Source organism: Raphanus sativus, chromosome 4 (genome assembly GCF_000801105.2).
Source record: "Raphanus sativus cultivar WK10039 chromosome 4, ASM80110v3, whole genome shotgun sequence".
In the NCBI taxonomy this organism is placed as follows: Eukaryota; Viridiplantae; Streptophyta; class Magnoliopsida; order Brassicales; family Brassicaceae; genus Raphanus; species Raphanus sativus.
Window position 1 is genome coordinate 47,526,047 of NC_079514.1, and position 24,246 is coordinate 47,550,292.

Sequence of the window (24,246 nt, forward strand, 5' to 3'; positions counted from 1 at the left end):
TCATGTTCTTACACGTCGTTTTTGGCAACTTGAAGACTGACATAGCGAAAACAGGCATAGCCATAGCAACTGATTTAAGCAACACTTCTTTTCCACCCGTAGATAGGAAGAAAGCGTACAATTTATGAAACCTGGAGGTCATCTTCTCCTGAATGTATTGGAGCATCTCAACCTTTGACCCGCTAAAACACTCAGGTAAACCTAAGTACTTCCCGGTTCCTCCCTCGTTGGTGATTCATGTAATCTCCTTGATCCTCTGTTTTAAGTCCTCCGACACCTTTTTACCAAATGTGATAGCAGATTTAGAAACACTTATCATCTGGCCTGATACCTTTTCATACTCCTTTAGTATCTTGCACACCACAACACATTCTTCCTCAGTTGCTTTTAGCAGAAGTAACGAATCATCTGCAAAGAAAAGATGATGAACTGCAGGTCCATTTTCTGCAAAACGAATCCCTTTTAACTCGCCACGTCTCTCCGCCTCATTGAGTTGGTGAGATAAACCCTTTGTGCAGAGATCAAACAGAAAAGGAGAGAGGGGGTCCCCTTGTCTAAGGCCTCTACTTGGAGTCACTCTACTCTGTTCCTCACCATTGATCAGCACTGTGTAAGAAACAGAGCGGACGCAGAACATTATCAACTCTCTGAACCTAGCATGGAAGCCCAAAGCCGTCATCAAACCTTCCAAATAAGGCCACTCAATACGGTCATAAGCTTTAGAGATGTCGGTCTTGATAGCCATATGCTCTTTTGCAATTCTCTCATGTGTTCTCAGACCATGAACCAGCTCGTGTGCTATGATTATATTATCCGAAATCAGTCTCTCAATAACAAAAGCAGACTGATTTGGTGAAATAATATGTTCCAGTAAAGGTTTGAGCCGTGCCACTAAGATTTTGGCCACAATCTTATGCAGTACTGAGCATAGACTTATAGGTCTCAAGTCAATCATCTTCTCAGGATTTGTTATCTTTGGAATGAGGCAAATCTGAGTGAAGTTCCATTCAGAAGGGAAAGAACCAGAGTGGAAGAATTCTTTAACCTCCTTTATGATCTCTGCTCCAATTATGGGCCAGTATTCCTGGAAAAAACAACCATTCATGCCATCACTTCTTGGGGCACTAGACGCCTCGATCGTAAACACAGCTTCTCTTATTTCCTCATCATCAACTTCCTTTGTTAACTTCTTATTCATCGCCTCTGTAACTCTTGTTTCCATTCATGTGAAGAAACTCATAACATCGCTTACACCAGACGTCGAGAAAAGCTTCTCAAAATAATCAGTAGCCACCTTTCCCATCTAAGGCGTAGATGAAACCTCCCTACCCTCATCATCAATCAACTTTGTCAACTGATTCCTCTGTCGGTTAGCCTTAACCGAAGCATGGAAGAAACTTGTGTTGTTATCTCCTACTACAAGCCATTTGTCTCTACTCTTCTGCAACCAGAAGTCCTCCTCTTCTTTGAAAGCCTCAGAGATATCAGCTTTCAATTCTTTCACCCGATCCCAACATGGAGCAACTGATGATGTTTGAAGCTCAAGTTCATGACGTAGACTGCATTCGCTCGTTAGAGTTGAGATTATTTTCTCTTTTCCATTTTCCCAAAGCCTTCCTTACTTCTCCCAAGCTTCCCAGGATTGATATATTCCTCTCTGCTCTAGCTTTCTTCCACGAGGCATCTATGGTCTCTTGTACTCTGTTTTTCCCAACCATCCTCTTGTCAAACCTGAAGTCCACTCTCCTTCTATCTTTATCGCACCAAAGATTCACCATTACGGGTCTATGATCAGATCCAAGCCTCTCCATGAAAGTCTGATATGAGCGATTAAATAGAGTTCTCCATTGTCTATTGCCAAAGCATCGATCCAGCTTACACTGAATGTACTTTTTATACCTCACTCCAGCCCATGTAAAGCTATCACCTGAGCCAGTGATCTCCTTCATCTCACATACTTCGAGCATCTCAGTAAAATCCTTAAAGGTATCAACTCCTCTTTTTGGAACACCAATCTTCTCTCCATTATGTAGGATATCATTAAAATCACCCACCATACCCCAACACTCTTTCCTTCCAGCACCGAGCCTCATCAATCTCTCCCACACCTTCCTTTTGCCTTGATGACTAGGCTCTCCATAGACGAAGGATGTATAGAAAATCTGTCCTCTATATCGTCTCCTACAGTCTATAACATTCTTATCAGCAAACTTGACCTCCACCCCCACTTCTTTCTTCCACATTAACGCCAAACCACCAGACAAACCAATAGGATCCACTATCATAACTCTATCGTAACCCAAAACAACTTTTAAATCAACTACCATATCTTTCTGCTGCTTAGTTTCCATCAAGAACACAATCTCAGGGAAATATATTTTACGTATCTCCTTGAGACGGGGAATTGTCGAGTCCAGAGACCGTCCCAAGCCTCGACAATTCCAACTCAGAATGCGCATTATTGATTGGGCAGTCCCTCATTTGGGACTACCTCTGAATTTGACCTTCTCGCTATCTTTGAAAAACTCCCTGCAACAATCTCAGCTCTTCTCTTCGTAGATCCTGTTGGCTCAGCCTCCACCACATTCTTCCCTTTGTCATCAAGTTCATTAGTGATCGAGAGCTTTGGCTTGAACCTTCTCTGTCTCTTTGGAGGCCGGTATCTCCTGCTCATTTCAGTTTTGAAGTCCCGGAAGAGTTAGCGTCTGCATAACCAGAGCTAAAACCCGTTGAATATTCAAAAACTTCTGTGAGTTCCCTCCCATCTTGTTTCCTACCGTGTTCTGGAGCAGAAACCGTGTATGTGGGTTCTCTGATCACAAGCTGATATTGCTTCTCATGTCTTGTTAAAACCTCCTCGTTGTCAACATTCTTAAGCCCATAATCAAAGACTCTACCTTTGTCTTTGTCAACCTCATAAGTCACCACGGGTGAAGGTTCCAGCCTCAGAAAGTTTCTCTGCCTCGCCAGGTCACTTTCGAGCTCCGAAACAGAGTTTTTAACTCTTTCTTCTCGCACACGTTTCTCTCCTCCCTCAGCAGCTAACAAGTATTCACGCATGCTTTGTAGAACCTCAGGGTTGATTTTGCACCTTCCCGTAATCTCATCCAACCCCACTTGTTCATCACTCAAAACACCATATAAGGGGTCATCAGGCTGAATCCTCAATTCTCTATTTTGCTTCTCAAGCAAAATCTTCTTACGTCGTTCAGCTGCTTGATCCCTCCTCTCCTGAATAATCAAGAGACATTTATCCTTCTCATGTGTCAGTCTCTGACAATGATAGCATCTCTTTTGAAGCCTCTCAAAGTCGTACTTGATTGTGACTTAGTCACCTCCCGGTAGATTAATGACCTTTGTCTTCCTAACTGGCCGTGAGACATCAAAGAAGACTCTGACTCGCACGTATTCCTGACTCTGTGCTTTTGTTGGATCAAAAGCAACCACATCGACTTCTCCAGCAAAACTACCAAAAGCAGTAATGGCTTCCTTGGTATAGTGATTGACAGGTATGTTGCGAAGTTGCACCCATACCAATAAGAACTTCAAATAATCCACTGGTGGCTTCTCCATCCATCGATCAATGACAATACTCCACTCATTAAAAGTCCAGACCCGCTTGCGCATCACCATATGAACTGGAACATGGTAGATGACAAAGCCACACCACGCACTCTATCATACATTTGCCATTTCCTTGGCATATCTAGTATCAAGTCCTTCATCCTTTGGCAATCTGGATTCAAGATTCGACCAATGATGCTCATTCTGTTACTTTCCATTGCACTGTATTGCGGTAAGTCCGGTAGATTAAACGGAACCTCCTCTTCCTCCAGAGACATCGTCTCAAAAACCTTGTTGAGATTCATGTTTCAGCAAGAAGTTTAGAGAAAAAAACTTATTCTCTGTTCTTACTTGCACAAGAAAACTTTGACGGCTGGTGATAAACCCTAATAAAACCAATGATAAACACGTAAAAATCAAAGATTTTTACCCAAAATATGGAGATTTTCTATGTGGACCGTTTTTAATAAACTCTCCTAAAATCCTAATCAAAACAGTTTTTTGAGATTTTGTTTGTCAACAAATTGTTAATGGAATAACAGAAGATTTGCAAATTGTTAATAAAATAACAAAGGATTGCAAATGATTTTAAGTTACTTTACCCAAATTCTATGTTGAATAACACTTGATTTGGGAAAAAATTAAAACTCTTCAGTTGAATAACAAACGATTTTAACAAAATCTCAAAATCTCTTGAAATTTTTGGTTTAGTACATCCCCTCAGATATTTACACAAAATAAGCATATTATCTAATTGGATCAAGATCTTTTGAATACAGTTAGTTAAATCACGATATATCTATAGTATATAACAATAATTATGAAAATAAATATCAATGTATAAAAATGTAAAAACTAATGTGTAGATCAAATTCTAGTAACAATATTTTTTCAAAAAGCTAAATATACAAATTTATTTACAAAAGAGGAAATATAGTAAATTGAGTTAAGTATAAAAAAGTTTAGAATCTATAATTTGATTAAATATCAAAACCAAAATTATTTCGAACTCAACTGGATTTCAATTACATCTTAAACATGTAAATAAATCTTAACTAACCAATATATTTTTGGGAGAATTGCCGATTTAGAATCAAATGTCAAAACTATTGTCCCCTTAGAATTGACTCTAATAAAGTTGTCCCCTTAGAACTATTATGAAGTGTTTATACGAAAAAGTCCTTCTAATTAACAAACTAAAAGCTTGACATAAACCAATAAAAAACCAATAATATTTACTATTATTTTAAATATAATATTTACCTTAGGTAAAAAGAAGAAGGGAAAAAAAAATAACACAGACATCGACCTTTCTTCTTCACGGGCAGCTATGGCGAACGTCATCTGTCATCTTTCCTCCGGCCTTCTCTCCGGCGTAAAAGCTTCTCCGCAAATTAATTTCTTCTTCCAGAGACTAGAAATCTGATTTAGATTTATGGAGATTGTTAGAAAAAATATCTATTATAAGCTTGTTTGAATTTCAATGATTTTGTCATATGAGAACCTTTATGTGAATAGTTTGTTCATATTTTCTCAAATAAAGACAGCTTCAGTTTTCTTTTCTTTCAAACAAGAGCTTACTTCCATTTGAGAAAGACTTAAGTTAGCTTAGCGTTTGTTTTGCGTATGCTTTTGACTGTCTTTGTTTGATTTGGTGTTGTGAATAGACATGTAATCTTGTGCTTTCATGGTTTACAGGAATGGAAATTGAGCTTCCTAAACGCATAGCTGAAGCAGGGGCTGAGCACCATATCGATAAGATTAACAACCATTGCAGGCTGAGAGTTCTGAAGATACTGAAGCAGGAACTTGAGGACGAGTACAAAGATGTTTTGAAGGATCCTGTATTCGGTCCGATTTTAGCTATTAATGAGCATCAACTTGGATACTCAGGGAAGGTTATTCACAGCTTCGTATGCAAAATGCTAGACGTTTCCAAGCGTCTCGAGTTATGGTTTCAGTTTGCAAGAAAGCCTCTTCGGTTTTCTATGCAAGAGTTCTATGCTGTGACAGGTCTTAACTGTGTAGCAGAGAAGAACATTGATTTTGAGTCTTGGAGAAATGATAAGGGGTTTTGGGGCACTTTGCTGAAGCGAAATGAATCTGTAGACATGCAGACAATTAGGCTGAAGCTTATTACGGAGTGCAAGAACTGGTCGCGTGTGGACAGGGTGAGGCTAGTCTACCTTTGTGTCATTTGTTTTGTGATGGCTAAGGATGAGGAGATTGATATCCCTCAAGAATACATAAGATTAGTCATGGATTTTGATAAAATGAGGAAGTATCCGTGGGGTCTTCATGCTTACGATATGCTAGTGGAGTCCATCCAGAATGCAAGGTCCAAGTTGAAGAAAAACAGCTATGTATTAGATGGATTCTCCTATGCTCTACAGATTTGGCTTATGGAGGCGATCCCAGACATTGGTACTTTGCTGGGTCAAAAATACCAAGAAGGCATAACCAGTGTGAGATGTCGGAACTGGTATGGACATGGAAAGGTTTCTTATCATGATATCACTGCTCTAGAGGCTGCACTTGGACAGGTGAACATATACATCAAATTTATTTGCTTGTTTATAACTTTTAAAAACCGATGTTTTTATGTTTTCTTTGATCAAAAATAAAATAAACTGATGTTCTTTGTTTTGTATTTACAGAGGGCGGTTGTGTTTCCATTCATATCTGAAACCGGAAACAATGATGTCGTTGCTGATGTGAAATTCATAAGGAAGGATGAGAAGAAAGATGAACGAGTTGACAAAATTATTTCCCTGCTCGATGCAAAATTTGATTGGAGCACCTTCGTTTGGCAAGTAGGAGAAGATGTCCCGAGTCAAGATCAGTTAGGAGTGAAGGTTGATGTTGCTATGGAAGGTACTCAAGATCATCTAGATGGGAAAGATAAGGTTGCTGTTGAAGATGAAGTACCAGTAACTGAAAAAAGAAAAACCACTCGAGCCTGCAGCTAAAAGAAGGGTCACGAAGCAGACAAAGGATCCCGGTTGTGAGTCTAGGAAGAGACAACTACTTTGCCAACGTGCGTCTGAACATAACACTGGTTTCAATGATGAAATGAAGACCTTTATCACAGGATTGTTCAACACCTCCTTCAACTCAATGAAGCAAGAGGTTCAGAAGCATGTGGATCATCGCTTTGACAAGCTTGACAGTGAGATTTCACAACTGAAGCAAACAATGACAGCTCTCGCCAACACAAGAAACGTTTCCCCAGCATCAGAGACGCACCAGCCCTCGCCAATGCGTAGCCCTCGTCCTAAACGAAAGGTAAACAAGAAATGAACTATGCGGTGTTGTAATATTTTGTAACATGTTGTAATATTTTAGCTAAGTTTTTCGGTATCAAACAGAAGTCTGTAATATTTTGTGCCACTTCTGATTGTATGATATTCATGGTTATGTATTAATGTTGTTTTGGGTTGTGTTATTAGCAGGATGAAAAATTAGACGATGTAGAAATGCCTCATTTTCATGGGAATTTGCATAATGTTCCTGTCTCCCAATCGTCTAACATTGATCTAGAGATGGGTACACAAGATTATTTATGGAAGACAATGGGAGATCTTACACAAGATTCATATGTGAAAGGATTTGATCCATCCCAAAAAGCAAAAGTTGATGACCCAATGGAATGGAAAACCCCATTGACTTCATTTAAGCCCAAGGAATCTGCACTGCCATTTTTACGGGATATAGAATTGCCTGAGGATCGTGTAAAAGACAAAGATTACTCTTTGGTTTTCGTCCCAGAAGAATCTTGGGTCAAACTCGTTGAGTGGTCCGTAACAAACAAGTGAATTTTAAATTTTATTTATTTATTTAAAATATCAAAGCACTGATATCTTTCCAATATTAATCTCAGCGAACTTCAGATTGGACCTTCTTTGTTTACAAAAGAGATGTCAGCACGTATTGTTGGACCTACGGAGTGGTTAAAGAACTTTGTAAGTGGATATAAATTTCAACTTTATATGTTATTCTTTTTGGTCGTGTGTAGAAAGTAACAAGAACTTTTCAGGATATTGATTCCATGTTATTCTTATTCCGGGAAAGGACAACATTGGGTCGATGGAAGGTAAACAAGGTGGCGTTCATATCGTGCCTATTCAGTTCCCAACTCAAGTGTTCATACTCCACTTTCAAAAACGACAAGAATAAGTTTAAAGTAGAAGGATTGCTACTCGAGTACGGGACAAGTCAACTTCCTCCTCATGGAAGAACGGGACTAGTGTGGGATGTGGACGTCAGCCGTATGTATGTTCCGGTTTTCGTCCATGGTAACCACTGGATTGCTCTCTGCGTTAATTTTGTTACTCGAACGATTGAAGTCTTCGATTGTGCTGGTTTGAAATACCAAAAAGAAGTGGAGCCGTTTGCGCATCTTATCCCTCGGATTGTCAAAGCTGTCCACCCAGCTGAGAACAGGAAGCATTTCAACGCTAGAGCATATAAAGTCGTCTACGTCCCAGTGCCATTCCTAAACGCAAGTAATTGTGACTGCGGAATTTATGCACTGAAATTCATCGAGTGTCACGCTCTAGGCTTGGATTATACACTGGTGAACGATGACAACATCCGTGAAGCCAGGCAGAAGGTTGCATATGATCTTTGGGAAGCTGCAAACGATCCTGAGCTGATGTTTCGAATGTCAAAGTACTCACCTCCGAAGATAGTTACTTCTAAAGTTGTGGTGCTTCCTTAGTTATGTACTCATTTTATGATTTTTATTGGATGTTGTCACATATTTTAGTTAATGAAATTTAATGTGACGTATTTGTGTTTTATTTGACCTTTCAAAGTCATATTTGACGTATTACTTGCACTTTATCTTTCAAAATATTTTTTTTTTAAATCTAACAGCATAACCAAATAATAAGCTAAAGTTGTGGTGCTTCCTTAATTTATGTACTCATTTTATGATTTTTATTGGATGTTGTCACATATTTTAGTTAATGAAATTTAATGTGACGTATTTGTGTTTTATTTGACCTTTCAAAGACATATTTGATGTATTACTTGCACTTTATCTTTCAAAATATTTTTTTTTTAAATCTAACAGCATAACCAAATAAGAAGCTAAAAAGTTCCTTATAACCACTCGAACCTGCGACATTGAATATATCTACATGCGCAGAAACCACCAGACTTCGTTGAACTTATTGGTCTATTAAATAGATTTGTCTACATATTAAAAACGAACATAGCTATACCCTAAACAGTGTAACGTATAAGCATAATTCAATGGATTTTCGAAAGAATTTGTAACTAAGATTCAAGTTTGGTAATAAAATTCTTAGAACAACTAGAAAATCCAGAGAAATTCAAATTCAAAGTAAAACTCAAATTCCAAATAAAACAGAAATCCAAAGTAAAACTCAAATCAAAGTAAAGCTCTATCACATGTCGACCTATTGTGCCCCGTATTCCCACACCTATTGCATTTGCGTTTTTTCGAACCATTACTTCCTTGTGAAGAACGAATCTTGTCTTCAGCAGTCTCATATCTTCGTTTCTTTCTCCTTCCTGCTGCTCTTCTACTCTCTGGAGGAAGAACTTCTGCCTTCTCCACATCTTCTGGGACAATCCATGCATCTTCAGGAGCACTTATCGGATTTATGCATTCCTCGTAAACTGAGATCCAACAAGAGGTCGTATACTTCTCGTCAGTCAGACTGTGGGCTCGTCTACCTACACTGAAACCGGCTTTTATGGCATGCCTGCATGGGATCTTTAACAAGTCGAATTTTCCACAAGTACATGTGCGTCTTGCCAAATCAACGAGACATTCAATTGTGTCTCCACGAACCAGAAACCGGTAATCATTAATCGGGTAAACTGTAAACGTCTTTCCCTTCTCGATCCTTCTATCAATCTTCTTCTCCACAGCTGTGGTCAGTGGCTTAGAATTCTTAGAGCTTAGAGTTCTACGTTCAAAAAACCATCGAGTCATCATTTCTCTTATGCTGTCCAACAGATGAATGACCGGAAACTCCCTTGGCGTACGCAATGCAGAATTCATCGATTCAGCAGGATTATTGGTCCTCATATCATACCTATAATCTGGAAATTGACAGCGAGCCCACTTTCTCACATCAGCTTCTATTAGATATTTTCCAATCGCAGGACTAATCGAGCAAATATCTGAAAAGATTTTCTGAAAATCAGCAACTCGATAAGCTTTAAAAGCCTTTGCAACCAAACCAACCAAACCTTTCCCATGGTAATGAGTTACAACATTACTCTGTAAATGATGAATGCAGATCTCATGATAAGATTGAGGGTACACGTTTGCAATAGCTTTACCAAGCGAGGTATTCCTATCAGAGACAAAAGCTAAACTCTGCTCGTCAGCAATAACTATTTTAAGTTGTCTCATAAACCAGTTCCATGAGCGGTCATTCTCTGAGTCGACAACTCCAAATGCAAGTGGATATAAATTTGAGTTTCCATCCAACGCAGTAGCAACCAGTAACACACCTTTGTATTTGCTCTTCAAAAACGTCCCATCGATAACTATAACTTTTCGAATGCCTCTGTAAAAACCTCGGACAGATGCCCAAATGATAGGAAAAGAAATCTGAATCTCCCATCCTTGTCAGTTTCGTAAGATGTATGTGACCCAGGATTAGTTTCCTTCATCATGTGCAAGTATTTGGGAATCTTTGCATAACCTGCTTCTGGAATACCTCTCATTGTCTTGATAGTGTACTCACGCGCATCATACGCTAAAGACTTGTACACCTCGATCCCATGCTCACCACGCATAAGCTGGATGATATCTTTACATTTTGGCCCCTCCTTCACACCATCGTACTTATGCATAATCATATTACCAATTGTTTTTGCTGAAGCTGTCCTTACAGATTTGTTCCTTGCTGACGCAGCACATGAATGTTCGGCAACATATTTTTTGATTATGAAATATGGAGAACCCTTTAATCCTTATGCACGAACTCGCCAGCCGCAATCTTCTTCTGCGCACCTAATATACCAAATTTTGGTATCCGATTTGACTAGTTTATAGTCGAAATTGTGTTTCATTGCACAGATTTCAAAAGTTGCATGTAGTAACATTTTACTGCTAAAATGTTGTCCCTTCTTCACGACATCCAACAAAGCAAATCGTAAATTCTGTCTCTTGCTTTCGTCCTTCTCATTCATCTTTTCATCCCGCTCAATTTCTTGTTCGGTGCAGTAGGTTTCACCAGCATTGACATCAGAATTTTCACTCGAACTATCATCTTCCTCTCTTGTGGGCGCATCAGATGTTTCTTTCTTCAAGTTTACACGTGCCTCTCTATTTGGATTCTCATCCTTTGACTGAAGACACACACACAAGCGCGTGGAAGGTTTGGTCCTCGCATAGGTTAGAAAATTCTTAACTTGTCGGTCGTTGCTGATGATAATCGGTGGAAACTCAGGAGTATTAATCAACTCAGAAGGTAAGTAGGTTAACTCGAGATTGACCAGAGTTGAATCGATTCCAAAGTCCTCACAAACCATCATCTTAAGCTTCTCAAACGTTGAACTTCCATCCAAATTCAGTAACCTACCTCCTGTTGCTTCATCAGCAAGAAAACTCCATCTCTTTTTAATTGATGAGTTCATTGACCACAAGAAGAGTAGATATGCATCTTTTGTTGTCTAGATTGACAAAACAAAAAAAAAGAAAAAACGAAGAAGAGATCGTTGAGGAAGACGACTTCCAAAAACGATTTGGTAAAAAAAAACAAAAAAAGTAAAGAAAATATTTTCAAGATCCACCAAATATTGAGTAACCGTTTTTGGCTTAATTTTCGGAATTTTGAAACAAATTTGGCAGAAACTTGATTCTACCGTGAAAATTATATAGAAGACATCGCAGAAAACTCATTCTGCTGAAAATAGTTGAAAGACAAAAATGTAGAATGTATGTACTACGGGTGGTAGAAGAAAGACAAAAGAGAAGATCAGGTAATCTGCCGTCTTGTAGAAAATAGTACAATTAGTAGATTGTCGTTTTTACTGCAGTAGATAGAAGAGAGTTCAGCACATTAGGTTTTCTAACTCTGTTAGATTGTAGTATTTTTAGTAGATTCTACAATCTATTCTACCGTAGATGGAAAATAGCATTTTCTATACATTATTATATTGAAATAGCTCTAGAAAAGATAGTTTTTTGACCAATATATTTTTCATAAGTGCTCATGTATTGCAAGATCATGTTTTGTATTTTTCTTCATTTTTTTGGCTTCCAAACTAATTTATATGATTTTTTACAAAATGTAAGGGTAGTAGGTGTAGTTAAAAACTGCCAAAAATTGATTTTATTCTAAGGGGACAATAACTAAGAGAAGTTGTTCCAAATTAGTAATTTTCTGTATATTTTTTTAGAAAATCAGAATCTAATGTATATATTTTTTGTCGTCATCACGTATATCTCTATAGAACTAAAATAAAATAAAATAAAAAATTCCATTACAGCTATATAACAATTGTTTTCATAGGAAATGACCAAAGGAAAAGGCACCGACCTACCTATCCATCCATGTGATTTTCTATCACGCGAAATTATTAACTTTTTGGATATACAAATAATTAAATGATCCCACCACATGTTGATATATAAATCACATAGAGTGAGTCCAGCAAAAACACACCTAAAATACTTGACAAATATATGAAGTAATAACGTATTCATATGAATTCGAATAGAAAAACAAAATACAACCGTGATAAAAGGATCCTTTATTCTTTAATTAAAAGCATAAGCAGCGATGATGGTTTTGGTAAAAACATATGAGATAAAGACATCATAATTTAGTGGGAGATGTTATCCTTGACAACGGTGACAGGGCAAGGAGCATGCTGAATCACGAAGCTGCTCACGCTTCCCATTATTATCCTGTTTGGGCAGCATACATTTGGAAATAAGTTCATTTCACACGTATAAAAAATACTACCTAATAGTTAAAATCGAAAAGAATAAAGAAAGGGTACATGTAACCAGAAGATAAATGTTGCCCTTGAAAATCCAGGAATAAACGACAGGTGTGTTATACACGAAGTAAACCAGCTATACAATAGATTAGATTCTTAAAAGTTCTATATACATTATTTTTTTCTTAAATATGAGATAAAGACAAGAAAAAACCCAAAGATAAACCTAAATGAGATTGACTCAAAGCCAGTGGTATTTGACATTGTCTTTTAGCTAGACGATAATTTCAATGATGGATCTACCCTATCTGCCCAGTTCTAATTTCGTATACAGTGATATTAAACCTGAGCAATATAATGACATTTTGGCTATAAGATTCCAAATCGCATAAAGTTCAATTTAATTTTTAATTAAAGAAAACCTTCGAAGAGCACTGAGTCCTCTGCTTCCCATGACAATAGAATCAAGTTTGAGATCTTCAACAGCATCGACCAGCGCCTCTCTTGCATCTCCCCAGTATAATTTCGTCACTACATGCACCTATTTCCATTTTATTATAACCAAACCACTTATTAATATAGGTTTCAAAAAACGAAAAAAAAAATTTTTGACTAGGATCAAGAAACACACCTCTTTCTGCCTTGAACAAGTGTCAAGCATGTCAAGAACTGGGATATCAATCTTGACACCATATTTCTCCATGATCTCCGGTTCCCTAAACTCCACCAACGGTATGAGAGCTGCAACACCAAATTAAAACCGAACCAAACCGACATTTCAATCGCAAAAGTTCCTTAAAACCGAAGGAATAAAGAAAAAAAGAGACTTACGAGAACCGGATTCGAGCCAGGCAGAGTTATGAGAGTCAACGTCAGAGGTTGATAACGTGTGGATGATGTAAAGTGTGTCTCCTTTATCAGCTAAGTTCTCAAATGCCCATTTCAGTGCATTCTTGCTGCTCTCCGAGAAGTCCATCGCGATTCCGATCTTCCTATCTTTAGGCATCTTTATTGAATTTCTTGATCAAACTTGAGATTAGTTTAGTTTCAAAAAAAAAAAAAACTTGAGATTAGTTTTTAGAGATAGATGGTGAAGAGTGGTAGCTTCGAATGTTATATAGGACTGAAAAAGGGAGAGAGATGAATGTATCTAAACCGTTCCCTTTATTGAATCGGACGGTAGTACACGAAAGTAATGAACTAATCCCTTTTTGGGTCAAAACGAACTAATCCCTTAAGATATAAAGTTTTGCATGTTGTTTGCATAAATTTTTGAATTAATATACATCTAATATTTCCACTTTTTAAAAGAAATGTATTTCATTATATAAATAGAATTCCTTCAATATTGAATTGATATATCTAGTGATAATATTTTATTCATTTTAATAATTCTATTTACCGTTGGAAGAGGAGCGACATGTGATCAATGAGTTGTAAGCACGAAAGGGTCATGACTCATGAACGTACATGTTCTAGATTTTTTATTTAGTTTCAAAATAAATATACATGTTTAACACTGTGATTAAGTTATAGCAGTGTTAAAATGAAATCTTATGATTCCTTTCTCGTGAAACAAATCCTAAATAAAATGCACGTCTGCACCACCAACATAATGACGTATTTGGGTCCGAATTCTATACTACTTAGTACTTATCCAGAAACAAAACAAAGACGGTAAACCCACAAATTATATAGTAGATAACTGGATCTCGACCCGCACAATCGTGCGGGTTATTATTTTCATTTTTATACATGTGATTACTTGGTTTACATGATTACTAGTATATAATTTTAATGTTTATCATATTATTAATAGTTTATTATAATATTTTCAAACACAATAATTTTATAGTTTGCATGTATTTATTTATTTTAGTTCAAATTGTTATTGATATCTCTCTTGTTAATACATGAACACTAATTAAAACCTTACATTGTATGATAATTACGATAAAATCCATTCAACTTAATATTAAATTAGATATTAATTTGCTTAAAAGTGTACTTCATTTTAGGTTTTGATCATGCATATATGTTAATCAAATTATATGTATGATTTAAATATTTTACTGAATAACCTACAGTAATTTATAAAACATCCGTTTTATTTACATTATTAAACTAAAAATTATAACGCATTGTGTTTATTTTATCCTTTTAAATCTGGATTTTCTCTTTATCATCTATGTTTTTTTTGAAGTTTTTTATTTTGTCTATTGGTGATTTAGATTTTTCTACCACAAAATAGATTATATACAATGAATTTTTCAGTATTAAAACTTTTATTTGCAATTCTTCATCTATCATACATCACATTATATAATTTACACTTAGAACCTACCACTAATAAACACACTAAAAATAAAATATTTACATGAAAACATATTTTTCAATCATTAATCATCTGTCATTTATGCTAATGACAAAATTGTTATATAATAAATATTGTACTTTCAAAATTGCACAGGATAAAAAATACAAAATAATTACATTAATGAATAACTAATACAAATTTATACATGATTTTGATATAATTATAAAATTAATTAGATACTTAAAAGATTTATTTTAGTAAAAACTAATATATATGTATATTATAAATAATTACAAAATTAATTAAATATCTAAAAGGTTTGTTTATGTGAAAAACGAAATTTACATTTATATTTTGAATAAATACGAATGTATATTTATATTGTAAATAAAAAGTCTTGAAAATATTTTATTGGGATTAACTAAGAGAAAATCAGGGAATATCTATTTGATTTGTTTGTTTATAATAATTCTAATATGTATTAAAAAAATCATTTAAGCAATTTTTTAAAAGGTGATCCAAATAAAAAAAAATCACACATGAAATAAGTCATGACTTCTGTTTTAATATATAAGATACCGCAATCGCATTTGCTTAAACTCTTGCTCAAGATACATGAGTCTACGAGTAAACATGCCACAACTCTAGTAACTAGTCAATCTATAGATAGATCACATCTCTCACGTGATGATATATCTACTTGTTATTACTTATGTTTTGCTGAGTTATACAGTTGATTTTTCCAGCATCTCTTGATCTACATCATGATGACTCGTTGATGATCAGCAGCACATGTAGCTCCCAGTTGGCTCAGTCTAACCGATCAGAGCACCAGGCGGATCCAGATGTATAGAGATGGTGGGTCAGTTGACACCCCCTTAAATCTAGTTTATGATATTTAAACTAGATTTTATTCAGCTTAAATTTTAAGATTCGATAGTTCTTGGTTCAATTTCGTTGTTTGACTCCCTAAACCTGAGTTTTTTTGGGCACCCAATTTTGTACCTTTTTGTTGGACTAAAACCCATTTAAATTTTTGATCTATCTTAAAGAAAAGTCTGGGTCCGCCATTAGAGCTCCAACACTTTCAATATGAACAAATCATATAGATAGCCACTACTATAAAATGTAAAAAAGTGTTTGTCTCATGTGCGTCGACTCTACGTTTCCTAATGGACTTAATTGAGTTTTATACCAATACATGATATAAATACCTGGGTGAGTAACGAGCAACTACGCTTTAAGAAGTAGCTCAGTCAAGATAGATTAGCCAGCCACTCAAAATTCAAATAAGAATAATTTTTTTTCTAACTCGGGATATATTAATTTAGTATTTTAGTTTCTGTCGCAAAAAAGAATCATATTTTACTTCTAGACTTCTAGCTATGATTATCAACAAAATTATCAATTTCTCATGAACTGTTTCTGTACTCATCGTAAATTTTGAAAGTGAAAGTCTTTAGACGAAAAATAATTATAATCAGATATGAATTTTTTTCAAATTTAAGTCCGAATCTTAGTTTATTTATGGACATAAGTCCGAATCTGAGTTTATTAGTCGATATCTGGAGATGAATGGCTAAAACTCTAACCCAACTCTATTTATTATTCAAAAATAGAGTAAAAATAAATATGTGTTATGAATATTGTGTGATGTCTATTATGGAATGTTCTAGATTTACTTGATTCCTAAGTTTACTTGCTCACCAAGTTCTACTTGGTCTCCAAGCTATTGTATACCTATATAAAGGATACATTACTCAATGAATAAGATACACCAATTCCTATCTTCTCTTCTCTTCTCTACTTTATTTACAACACGTTATCAGCACGAGACTCTAAACCCTAGCTAAAATCCAGCGACCACAAAAACCTTAATTTCAGCCGCAACTTTAAACCGTCATATCTCCCTAACCGTAAGGATCCAGACGGCGAGTAATATATCAAATTGAAGCTCTTGACGAGACGAATCCAGCGCCGCAGACCACGCATCAATCCGACTCCAGACGCGCCGTCACCTCCCAGTGCAAACCGCGCCGTCAAAGATCATCCAAAACCCTAATAGCCGCCAACTCCTTATCTCTCTTAATTTCGATTTCTATTGTTCTTAGATCTCATACTAATCCAACTTTGAAACTTTCATTGTTGATTATTTAAGGTTTCTAAAAGAGGAACCAAGGAGAAAAGATCGGCAAAGATTAAGGTAAGATCTCAAGAACCCTAATCTTTACTTGTGGTTCAAGCAATTCGGATTTCAAACTTCTCTTCATCTAAATTCCGATTTAAAAAATTTTGTGATTTGATTTGGTTGATTTTAGTTCTTGTTTATTTTAAAATCAAAACCCTAAATCCTTAATAGTTTTACATGACTTTAGTTTTGTATGGACAACAAGTGATACCCCTTTAAGGATGACACGCTATATGTCCAAACAAAATTTAAATCAATGTTTAACCTAATCCTAAAATCAGATTTGAATTTTAAACCCTAATCCTTAAAGTTTAAGTCCGATTTTAAGAAACCCTAAACCCTAAAATATAAAGCATGTGATTACATGACTTTCGTTTTGTATGGACAACAAGTGATACCCCTTTAAGGATGACACGCTATATGTCCAAACAAAACATAAGGTTAATGTTTTCCACATCTTTTGGTCGATGATGCACACCATAGTGTGGCTAGACCATGATTTTCTTTTAAGTCAATGATGCATACCAATAGGTATGACTAGACCATATGAAGTAAAGGTCGATGATACGTACTCTTAAGTACGATTAGACCATAAAACAAAATCAATGGTCGATGATGTTCACCCTCAGGTGCAACTAGATTTTTCACCTATGATTCACGGTGATCATCCACGATGATCCGCGTTGATCTATGATCCATGATGATCCTCGATGATCCGCGATAATCTACGATGATCAGTGATCCAAGGTGATCCACGGTGATCCTCGATGATCCACGGTGATCCACAATCACCGGTGATGGATGATGCGCACCACAGTGCAGCTAAATCACGATCCGTTTTATTTGGTCGAGGATGTGTACCGAATGGTACTACTAGACCATTAAATCGCATGGGTCGATGTAGCATACCATATGTTATGGCTAAACCATGCACTCTTCCATCCCACTATTTTCAAGGGATTTATAAATCAAATAAGTTGATTAAGTGATGGATGAGTTATGAGAAAGTAAATTTCTAAAGAGAATGCAAACTGGCCGTATGGCCCTCTTATTTGTTTGCTGGCAATGTGATTTAATTGTGTAATAGCCGAATGGCATTGGTCACACAAGCCATATGGCTTTATTGTTTACATACTGGCCGAGTGCCTTTTATTTCTTGGATAGCCAATGGCATCAGAAATTGTATGTACTAACACAAATCATTTTGATATGATTCAGATGTCGAGACTCCATCACTCGGATTATCCAGCCCTTGATCTCAATGGAGATAATTACCTTGATTGGGCGATGAACACTTCAGCCGATTTAAAGTCTAAAGGACTTGGGAAGTGTATCAAATACGGCAATGATACCCTTGCATATGAAAGACGTAGAGCTGTTTTGATAATGAGAAAGCATCTCGTGAAGGATCTGTATGATGAGTGCAGTTACATCAACGATCCTTACGATCTCTGGTCGAGATTGAACACCATGTTCTTCGAGCCATTACTAGATGAGTCCATGAAAGAATGGAAGGCTCTGAGGTTCCAGGATTATGAATCCGTGGATGACTATCACTTTGATCTTATGAGAATCACCTATAGTCTTAAACTATGTGGTGAAGTGATAACAAACTATGACTTGTTAAGCAAGACTCGTGACACGATCCATTCAAAGGAAGTGTTGTTATCACAGAAGGCTAAAGGTTTCACAACCTATTACGACCTTCTCTCATACCTTTCAGCTCTTGAGGAAAAGAAGCAGAAAAGGAAAGTCAACCTCGACAAACTCGACTATGTTATGGAGATAAGTGCCGAGTATCAATGTGAGATGATATACGGTGATGCTGAAGAAGCTAAGAAAAGAAAATTCGGGTGGACTCATATAGATGATGAGATTGGTTTATTCATTGAATAGAGAACCAAATGTGAGCCATGTCCAAGATGTTATTATGGACTGGCCGGCTATTGTTTAAGCCTTTTGACATTCTGATTTCATACTTATGATTTGGTGTTTTCTTTTAAATATAATTTGTCATTCAAATTTCATAGCATTAATAAAAGTTTTTCTTTTATCTTGATTGATTTGCTTGAAAAATATTTTTGATTGACAAATGAGAATGAAAACTCGAGAAGAGTATGTCTAGACCACCACACCTAAGGCATGGCCTTAAGAGGCACGAAATTTATCACCTAAGACCCATTGAGAGAGACCCAAAATCCCCACTGGCCGTGGACAAGGATACCACAATAACCGTGGTTGTAGATCCAATCATGGTCGAAGAGGGAGTAAAGGTCGAAATGGCATTACAAGCCACATCAAAATGGTTTCAATAATAAACCAATGGGCAAAGTAAAGAAAAAGGAAATGTTCCTTTAGCTAATGAAAATCACCAAAGGCATACATATAAAAGAGGTCGAGACTACATTCTCCCTACTGATCTAATACTATGCTAAGGATCAGTGTGATAAGGCATAAAAGCCTAGGTAACCAGTAAGGTTCACCAACGAATTTATACACTTTATGGCATGACCGGATTAGCCATCCTGATCTGAACTTGATTAATAAGGCACAAAAAGTTATCCCATAAGATCTCACGTTGTGATACATGTACACAAGGGAAACTCAGTAGGCTTCATTGTTCCAAGCAATACGAAAGTATAATCTGATCATGAGGATAGTGAGAACAAAACCCGTGATCATGACCAGACCACAAATTCGTGTATCATGGTCTAAAACCATGCTGACCGTCCAAGCATTACGTTTAAGTGAGGACAAACAAACGTACTTTATAGCATGTTCATGAGGGGGAGAATAAACACTCCATGTGGTCCATGACCATACTATAAAACCTGAACATGATAAGCATGGCTGAAGGCCATAAGGCATTATAGCTTGGCCGTAAAAGGCATAACCTATAAGGTTGAGACTTCAAAAGTCTATAAGCTTGGGTACACCACAAGAATACGTGTATGAAAGATAAGATACATCAGGCCATATAAAGTGAGCATAGATATTCCCGTCTAAAGATGATAAAGGGTCATAATCCAGATATAGACCATCCTAAGAGTCTATGAATAAACCACCACATACCTATGTGCCATCTAGGATGGAATACCTCATCTAAGGATGAGATGAAAATCGGGAATATATGTTGGATAAGAGAACATGATCTTTCTCCCACGAATTCAGTGAGACCATGAGCCAAACAAAGGTGATCATATTGTGGCCAAGGTACACGGATTACATACAAGATGAATCTGACTATCCAACATCATGGAGAAAGCTATAAGCTGGTAAATAGAAAGTGAAAGTGGAATGGTTTTAACCATCCAAGTCTTGGCAAAGATCCTCGGACCAGATATATATGTACTGGACGTCCATAAACAAAGAAAGAATGATAGCCAGACAGACCCGAAAGAATGACTAAGTCATACCAGCTTAGCACCACTATATAAATGTCCTAGTAGAGACATAATCAAGTTGCTGTAGAAGTCTATACAAGATAGACCAGTATGTTCCATATACAAGGAACCTCGGATAGAAAGAGATAAGGTGCTCATAATGATAGATCCGGGTTCATGAAAGAGAAACCATACTAGACAATGAGATAAGACCGGCCGGTCCTAAGGTACAGGTATCATACAATGTAGCCTTGCAAACTACAAAGTATTCAATGATCCTGATAATAATAAAATCTCAATCGATTGTATCATGTCTAGAACGCGATAGAACGCGATGGAACATTATATAAGGTGTCGACACATACACACACTAATAAGTGATAAAGAGAAAGCACTTGAGCATAAGAGATATGCGAGGATCACTAACCCACGTAAGAGTACTCATCATAGAGAAATGAATGGGACGTGGAGTTATAGTAAAGAATGAATATGATGGGCGTATTGGCAAAATACATAAGATAGACGCCATCTAACCAGTGAACAGATGAGTCTTGTGAGGAAAAGAAAATCGTGAGCAGTAGAACATGAAAATACAGACAAGTGGTCGTACATGTTGCTACATGAAGCATTCAATGGAATGGCTAAATCACACAAGGATACTCACAGGGACTAAGGAACAAGGAAATAAATTCCTATGTGGTGAATACTACTACCTAATATCGAGATTAATAAAGATCTGGACATCTGAGAAAGATGTAGTAGACATTGGATATCTCACTGGATATAAAGGTAATATAAGATACCTTGAAAGATGAGAAAGAAGTTCTCATAGAACAACATCGTTCCTGCGTTGTTCATGGACTGAAATGCAGCTGCATACACACGATATGATAAGACTAAGTGATGCTTAGTAGAAAGTTCTATAAGAACGTTTCAAATCAGTCCATATAGTAGTCAATATATTCCTTGTGTTTATACTTAAAGAAAGGATGATTAAGATGATTGATTCTTGGAAAGGCTATGAAGAGACTACGATGATCTATAGTAGAGATCATTAGCCGTATATAAAGGTTGGAATCTATGATCCAACATACCAAGAATAGATTGATCAAATGGTCTGAGAATCCATCAGATTCACGACCAAAGGGAACCATACCGACTAGGATCATGTCCGACCTAGTTCGACCTTAATCATCACTGGTCCCGACCAATCCATCCCGTCCAGCTTGTTCCGACCAGTTCCTCTAGGTCTTAAATCCGACCTAAACCATCCAAGTGAGAGGAACGTCCTATTGACCAAAAAGTGGCTTAGTTTTGATTAAACTTCAAACTATAACACAATAGCCACTTCATGAACAGACCGTGGACATATACTAAAAGTTCATAAAGAGTTTTGGTCAAAGGATATGAATAAGATATATAGTGGACAAGAACATAATCCGGATGGATTATGGATGATGTCTTGATCCGGACAGATCATGGACATACAAAGACATTCATGGTCGAATTTATCTAAGAGAGATAAACCATATGATCCGAATGGACCATGAATATCATGAAAGCATTTTATTGATGCAGGTTACCAGTCCGATCCACACAGTGTTAAGTCCCAAACCGGCTATGTTTTCACATATGGAGACACGACCATTTCATCGAGATCAGTCAAGCAGACTATATCAGCCACATCATCCAATCACTCGGATATATTGGCGATCCATGAAGCAAGCAGAGAGTGTGTCTGGTTGAGACTCATGACACACCATATTCGGATAGCATGTGGGATCACGGATGGTAAAGACGAACCGACCGTTCTTTACGAAGACAATGCGGCCTGCATAGCTCAGCTCAAAGATGGTTACATCAAGGGTGACAAGACTAAGCATGTTCTCCCCAAGTTCTTCTTCACCCACGATCATCAGAAAGAAGGAGAGGTCAAGGTACTCTAAGTCAGATCCAGCGAGAACTCAGCCGACCTCTTCACTTAGGCATTACCAACATGCACGCTCAGGAAGCTTATGCAGCAGATTGGTATGCGATCACTGAGAAGCCTTCAGTGATGTTCACTTCAGGGGAAGTAATGCGGCTGTACTCTTTTTCCTATCCATGGCTTCCCGTTTTTACCACATTGGGTTTTTGGGTTTACCATGGAAAGGTTTTAACGAGGCAGTATTCCAAACGCATTACAAACTCTAGACGGTTATGGCATTACAATCTCGGTTTTTAACGAGATAGCATCTTACACGCATAATGGACATCAAGGGGAAGTGTTATGAATATTGTGTGATGTCTATTATGGAATGTTCTAGATTTACTTGATTCCTAAGTTTACTTGCTCACCAAGTTCTACTTGGTCTCCAAGCTATTGTATACCTATATAAAGGATACATTACTCAATGAATAAGATACACCAATTCCTATCTTCTCTTCTCTTCTCTACTTTATTTACAACAATATGGAGTAACAAATACTCCAACCCAACTTCATATCTCATTTTATTTCGAAGTTTACTTCATAAATGAAATAATCTATTTCTTGTTTATCCATGATTCTATTTTAGAATGAAGAATGAAGTAGAATTAGAGTACTTTTATTTTATATTCATTTTTACTCTATTATAGAAGATATCTCTAGTTGAACACTATTTTTTCCTATATAATTCATTTTGAAATAGAGTAACTCTATTATAAAGTTGAATTTACTTCAATTGTTCACTTTATAATAGAGTTACTCTATTATAGTATAAAAATATAGAGTGATGTTGCTTTTTTACTTTAGGCCTGTTCTTTTTCTTGACGCAGTGCGGCAGCGTCAGCGGCTTAAAAACAGGAAGAAAATATTATAGTTAACACCATCGCCTTTTCTTATTTGTGTGGCTGCGGTTATTTTGCGGAGTGTCGCCGGTGATATTATTGACGCAGAGAAAATCAGCGTTCATCGGGTTTGCCTGCGTTCATCAGAATTGCCTTCGTAATCAAACGCAGATGTCGCTGCAATTTATTCTCCACGTCCTTAAGCCTCAAAAAACTTAATTAGACATTATTTTGATACGCTTGACGCTGCCGCACCGCGTCAAGAAAAAGAACAGGGCTTTTAAATATAGAGTGAAAAAGCAATATTCTTATTATAACCATTAAAAGGAAATTTAACTCTATAATTAAGTTACTTTATTTTAGAGTAAAATATTGAGTAAAAATAGGTCTGATGGTCTAGCTAATTTTTTCTAAAAAGAGTATCAGTACAGCTGACGTTGCAGGCATCTTTAAAAAGAACCAACCAGCTTGTACATTCTGAAATCATGCTACCTAATGATTTCTTTGAAGTACATTTGGGCTGAAGTATCTTGCTTATCTTCCATGGGCCTTTATTGGGGATTGCAATGAAACATCTTATCCACCAATGCTATACAGAAATTACATTTCAAATTTGTTTTAATTGCTAAAGAACCCTATCTAAACTAATGTGGTCAGAATCTTGCCTTAGGCTCCCTTTAAAATTGTTAAATTTGGGGCTCCTCTTTTCCCTATAACCTGGTTTGATTAATCAAATAAATTACTTTTAATTTTATAATTTATATAATTGTTATATCACATGGTAGTTTGTAGAAAAAATTCTTTAAGACAATCTGTTTATTTTATTTGTCTTATTGATTATAAACTCACTAATATGCTAAGTTTATTTATTTACCTTTTTTAGTTATTTTTGTTTATTTATGTTTTTACAAAATATATTTACAATTCATTTTATCTATTTATATTTGTGAATTAAATATATACATTTAAAAGTACATAGTTTTATTTAGCATGTTTGTAGATAAATTTAAGTATTCATCTTTACTATTTTATTTTTATGTTATTTTA

At 36.3% G+C, this 24,246-nt stretch overlaps 4 protein-coding genes across 4 annotated transcripts; 1 reads left to right on the plus strand and 3 right to left on the minus strand.

Annotated features, from left to right (window-relative positions):
- Positions 1–2,670: 2,670 nt before the first annotated feature.
- On the minus strand, positions 2,671–3,869 carry LOC108851185 (uncharacterized). The gene is made up of 3 exons (XM_018624596.2): positions 3,776–3,869; positions 3,355–3,638; positions 2,671–3,231 (listed from the first exon to the last, which is right to left on the minus strand). Exons 1-3 carry the CDS (start codon positions 3,867–3,869, stop codon positions 2,671–2,673), a joined length of 939 nt encoding a protein of 312 aa, XP_018480098.2.
- Positions 3,870–5,162: 1,293 nt separating this feature from the next.
- LOC108853257 (uncharacterized) lies at positions 5,163–6,996 on the plus strand. Its single transcript, XM_018626693.2, has 2 exons — positions 5,163–6,107; positions 6,222–6,996. Exons 1-2 carry the CDS (start codon positions 5,265–5,267, stop codon positions 6,531–6,533), a joined length of 1,155 nt encoding a protein of 384 aa, XP_018482195.2. The 5' UTR covers positions 5,163–5,264; the 3' UTR covers positions 6,534–6,996.
- A 1,966-nt stretch (positions 6,997–8,962) lies between these two features.
- Positions 8,963–10,410, minus strand: LOC108851184 (uncharacterized). Its single transcript, XM_018624595.2, has 2 exons — positions 10,202–10,410; positions 8,963–10,115 (listed from the first exon to the last, which is right to left on the minus strand). Exons 1-2 carry the CDS (start codon positions 10,408–10,410, stop codon positions 8,963–8,965), a joined length of 1,362 nt encoding a protein of 453 aa, XP_018480097.2.
- A 1,832-nt stretch (positions 10,411–12,242) lies between these two features.
- Positions 12,243–13,589, minus strand: LOC108851641 (universal stress protein PHOS34-like). Its single transcript, XM_018625100.2, has 4 exons — positions 13,333–13,589; positions 13,133–13,242; positions 12,924–13,042; positions 12,243–12,466 (listed from the first exon to the last, which is right to left on the minus strand). Exons 1-4 carry the CDS (start codon positions 13,505–13,507, stop codon positions 12,382–12,384), a joined length of 489 nt encoding a protein of 162 aa, XP_018480602.1. The 5' UTR covers positions 13,508–13,589; the 3' UTR covers positions 12,243–12,381.
- Between the last annotated feature and the right edge of the window lie 10,657 nt (positions 13,590–24,246).

What these genes read in the sequence shown, in the direction of transcription:
- LOC108851185 (XM_018624596.2), bottom strand. Translation starts at nt 3,869, where the DNA reads ATGAATCTCAACAAGGTTTTTGAGACGATGTCTCTGGAGGAAGAGGAG. An exon ending in GCAATACAGTGCAATGGAAA is followed by an intron (nt 3,639 to 3,775) that starts GTAACAGAATGA and finishes ACCATGTTCCAG; the next exon opens with TTCATATGGTGATGCGCAAG. An exon ending in GGCCAGTTAGGAAGACAAAG is followed by an intron (nt 3,232 to 3,354) that starts GTCATTAATCTA and finishes TTGATTATTCAG; the next exon opens with GAGAGGAGGGATCAAGCAGC.
- LOC108853257 (XM_018626693.2), top strand. Translation starts at nt 5,265, where the DNA reads ATGGAAATTGAGCTTCCTAAACGCATAGCTGAAGCAGGGGCTGAGCAC. An exon ending in TAGAGGCTGCACTTGGACAG is followed by an intron (nt 6,108 to 6,221) that starts GTGAACATATAC and finishes TTGTATTTACAG; the next exon opens with AGGGCGGTTGTGTTTCCATT.
- LOC108851184 (XM_018624595.2), bottom strand. Translation starts at nt 10,410, where the DNA reads ATGATTATGCATAAGTACGATGGTGTGAAGGAGGGGCCAAAATGTAAA. An exon ending in ATGAAGGAAACTAATCCTGG is followed by an intron (nt 10,116 to 10,201) that starts GTCACATACATC and finishes AGGTTTTTACAG; the next exon opens with AGGCATTCGAAAAGTTATAG.
- LOC108851641 (XM_018625100.2), bottom strand. Translation starts at nt 13,507, where the DNA reads ATGCCTAAAGATAGGAAGATCGGAATCGCGATGGACTTCTCGGAGAGC. An exon ending in CTGGCTCGAATCCGGTTCTC is followed by an intron (nt 13,243 to 13,332) that starts GTAAGTCTCTTT and finishes TTGGTGTTGCAG; the next exon opens with CTCTCATACCGTTGGTGGAG. An exon ending in GGACTCAGTGCTCTTCGAAG is followed by an intron (nt 12,467 to 12,923) that starts GTTTTCTTTAAT and finishes CTGCCCAAACAG; the next exon opens with GATAATAATGGGAAGCGTGA.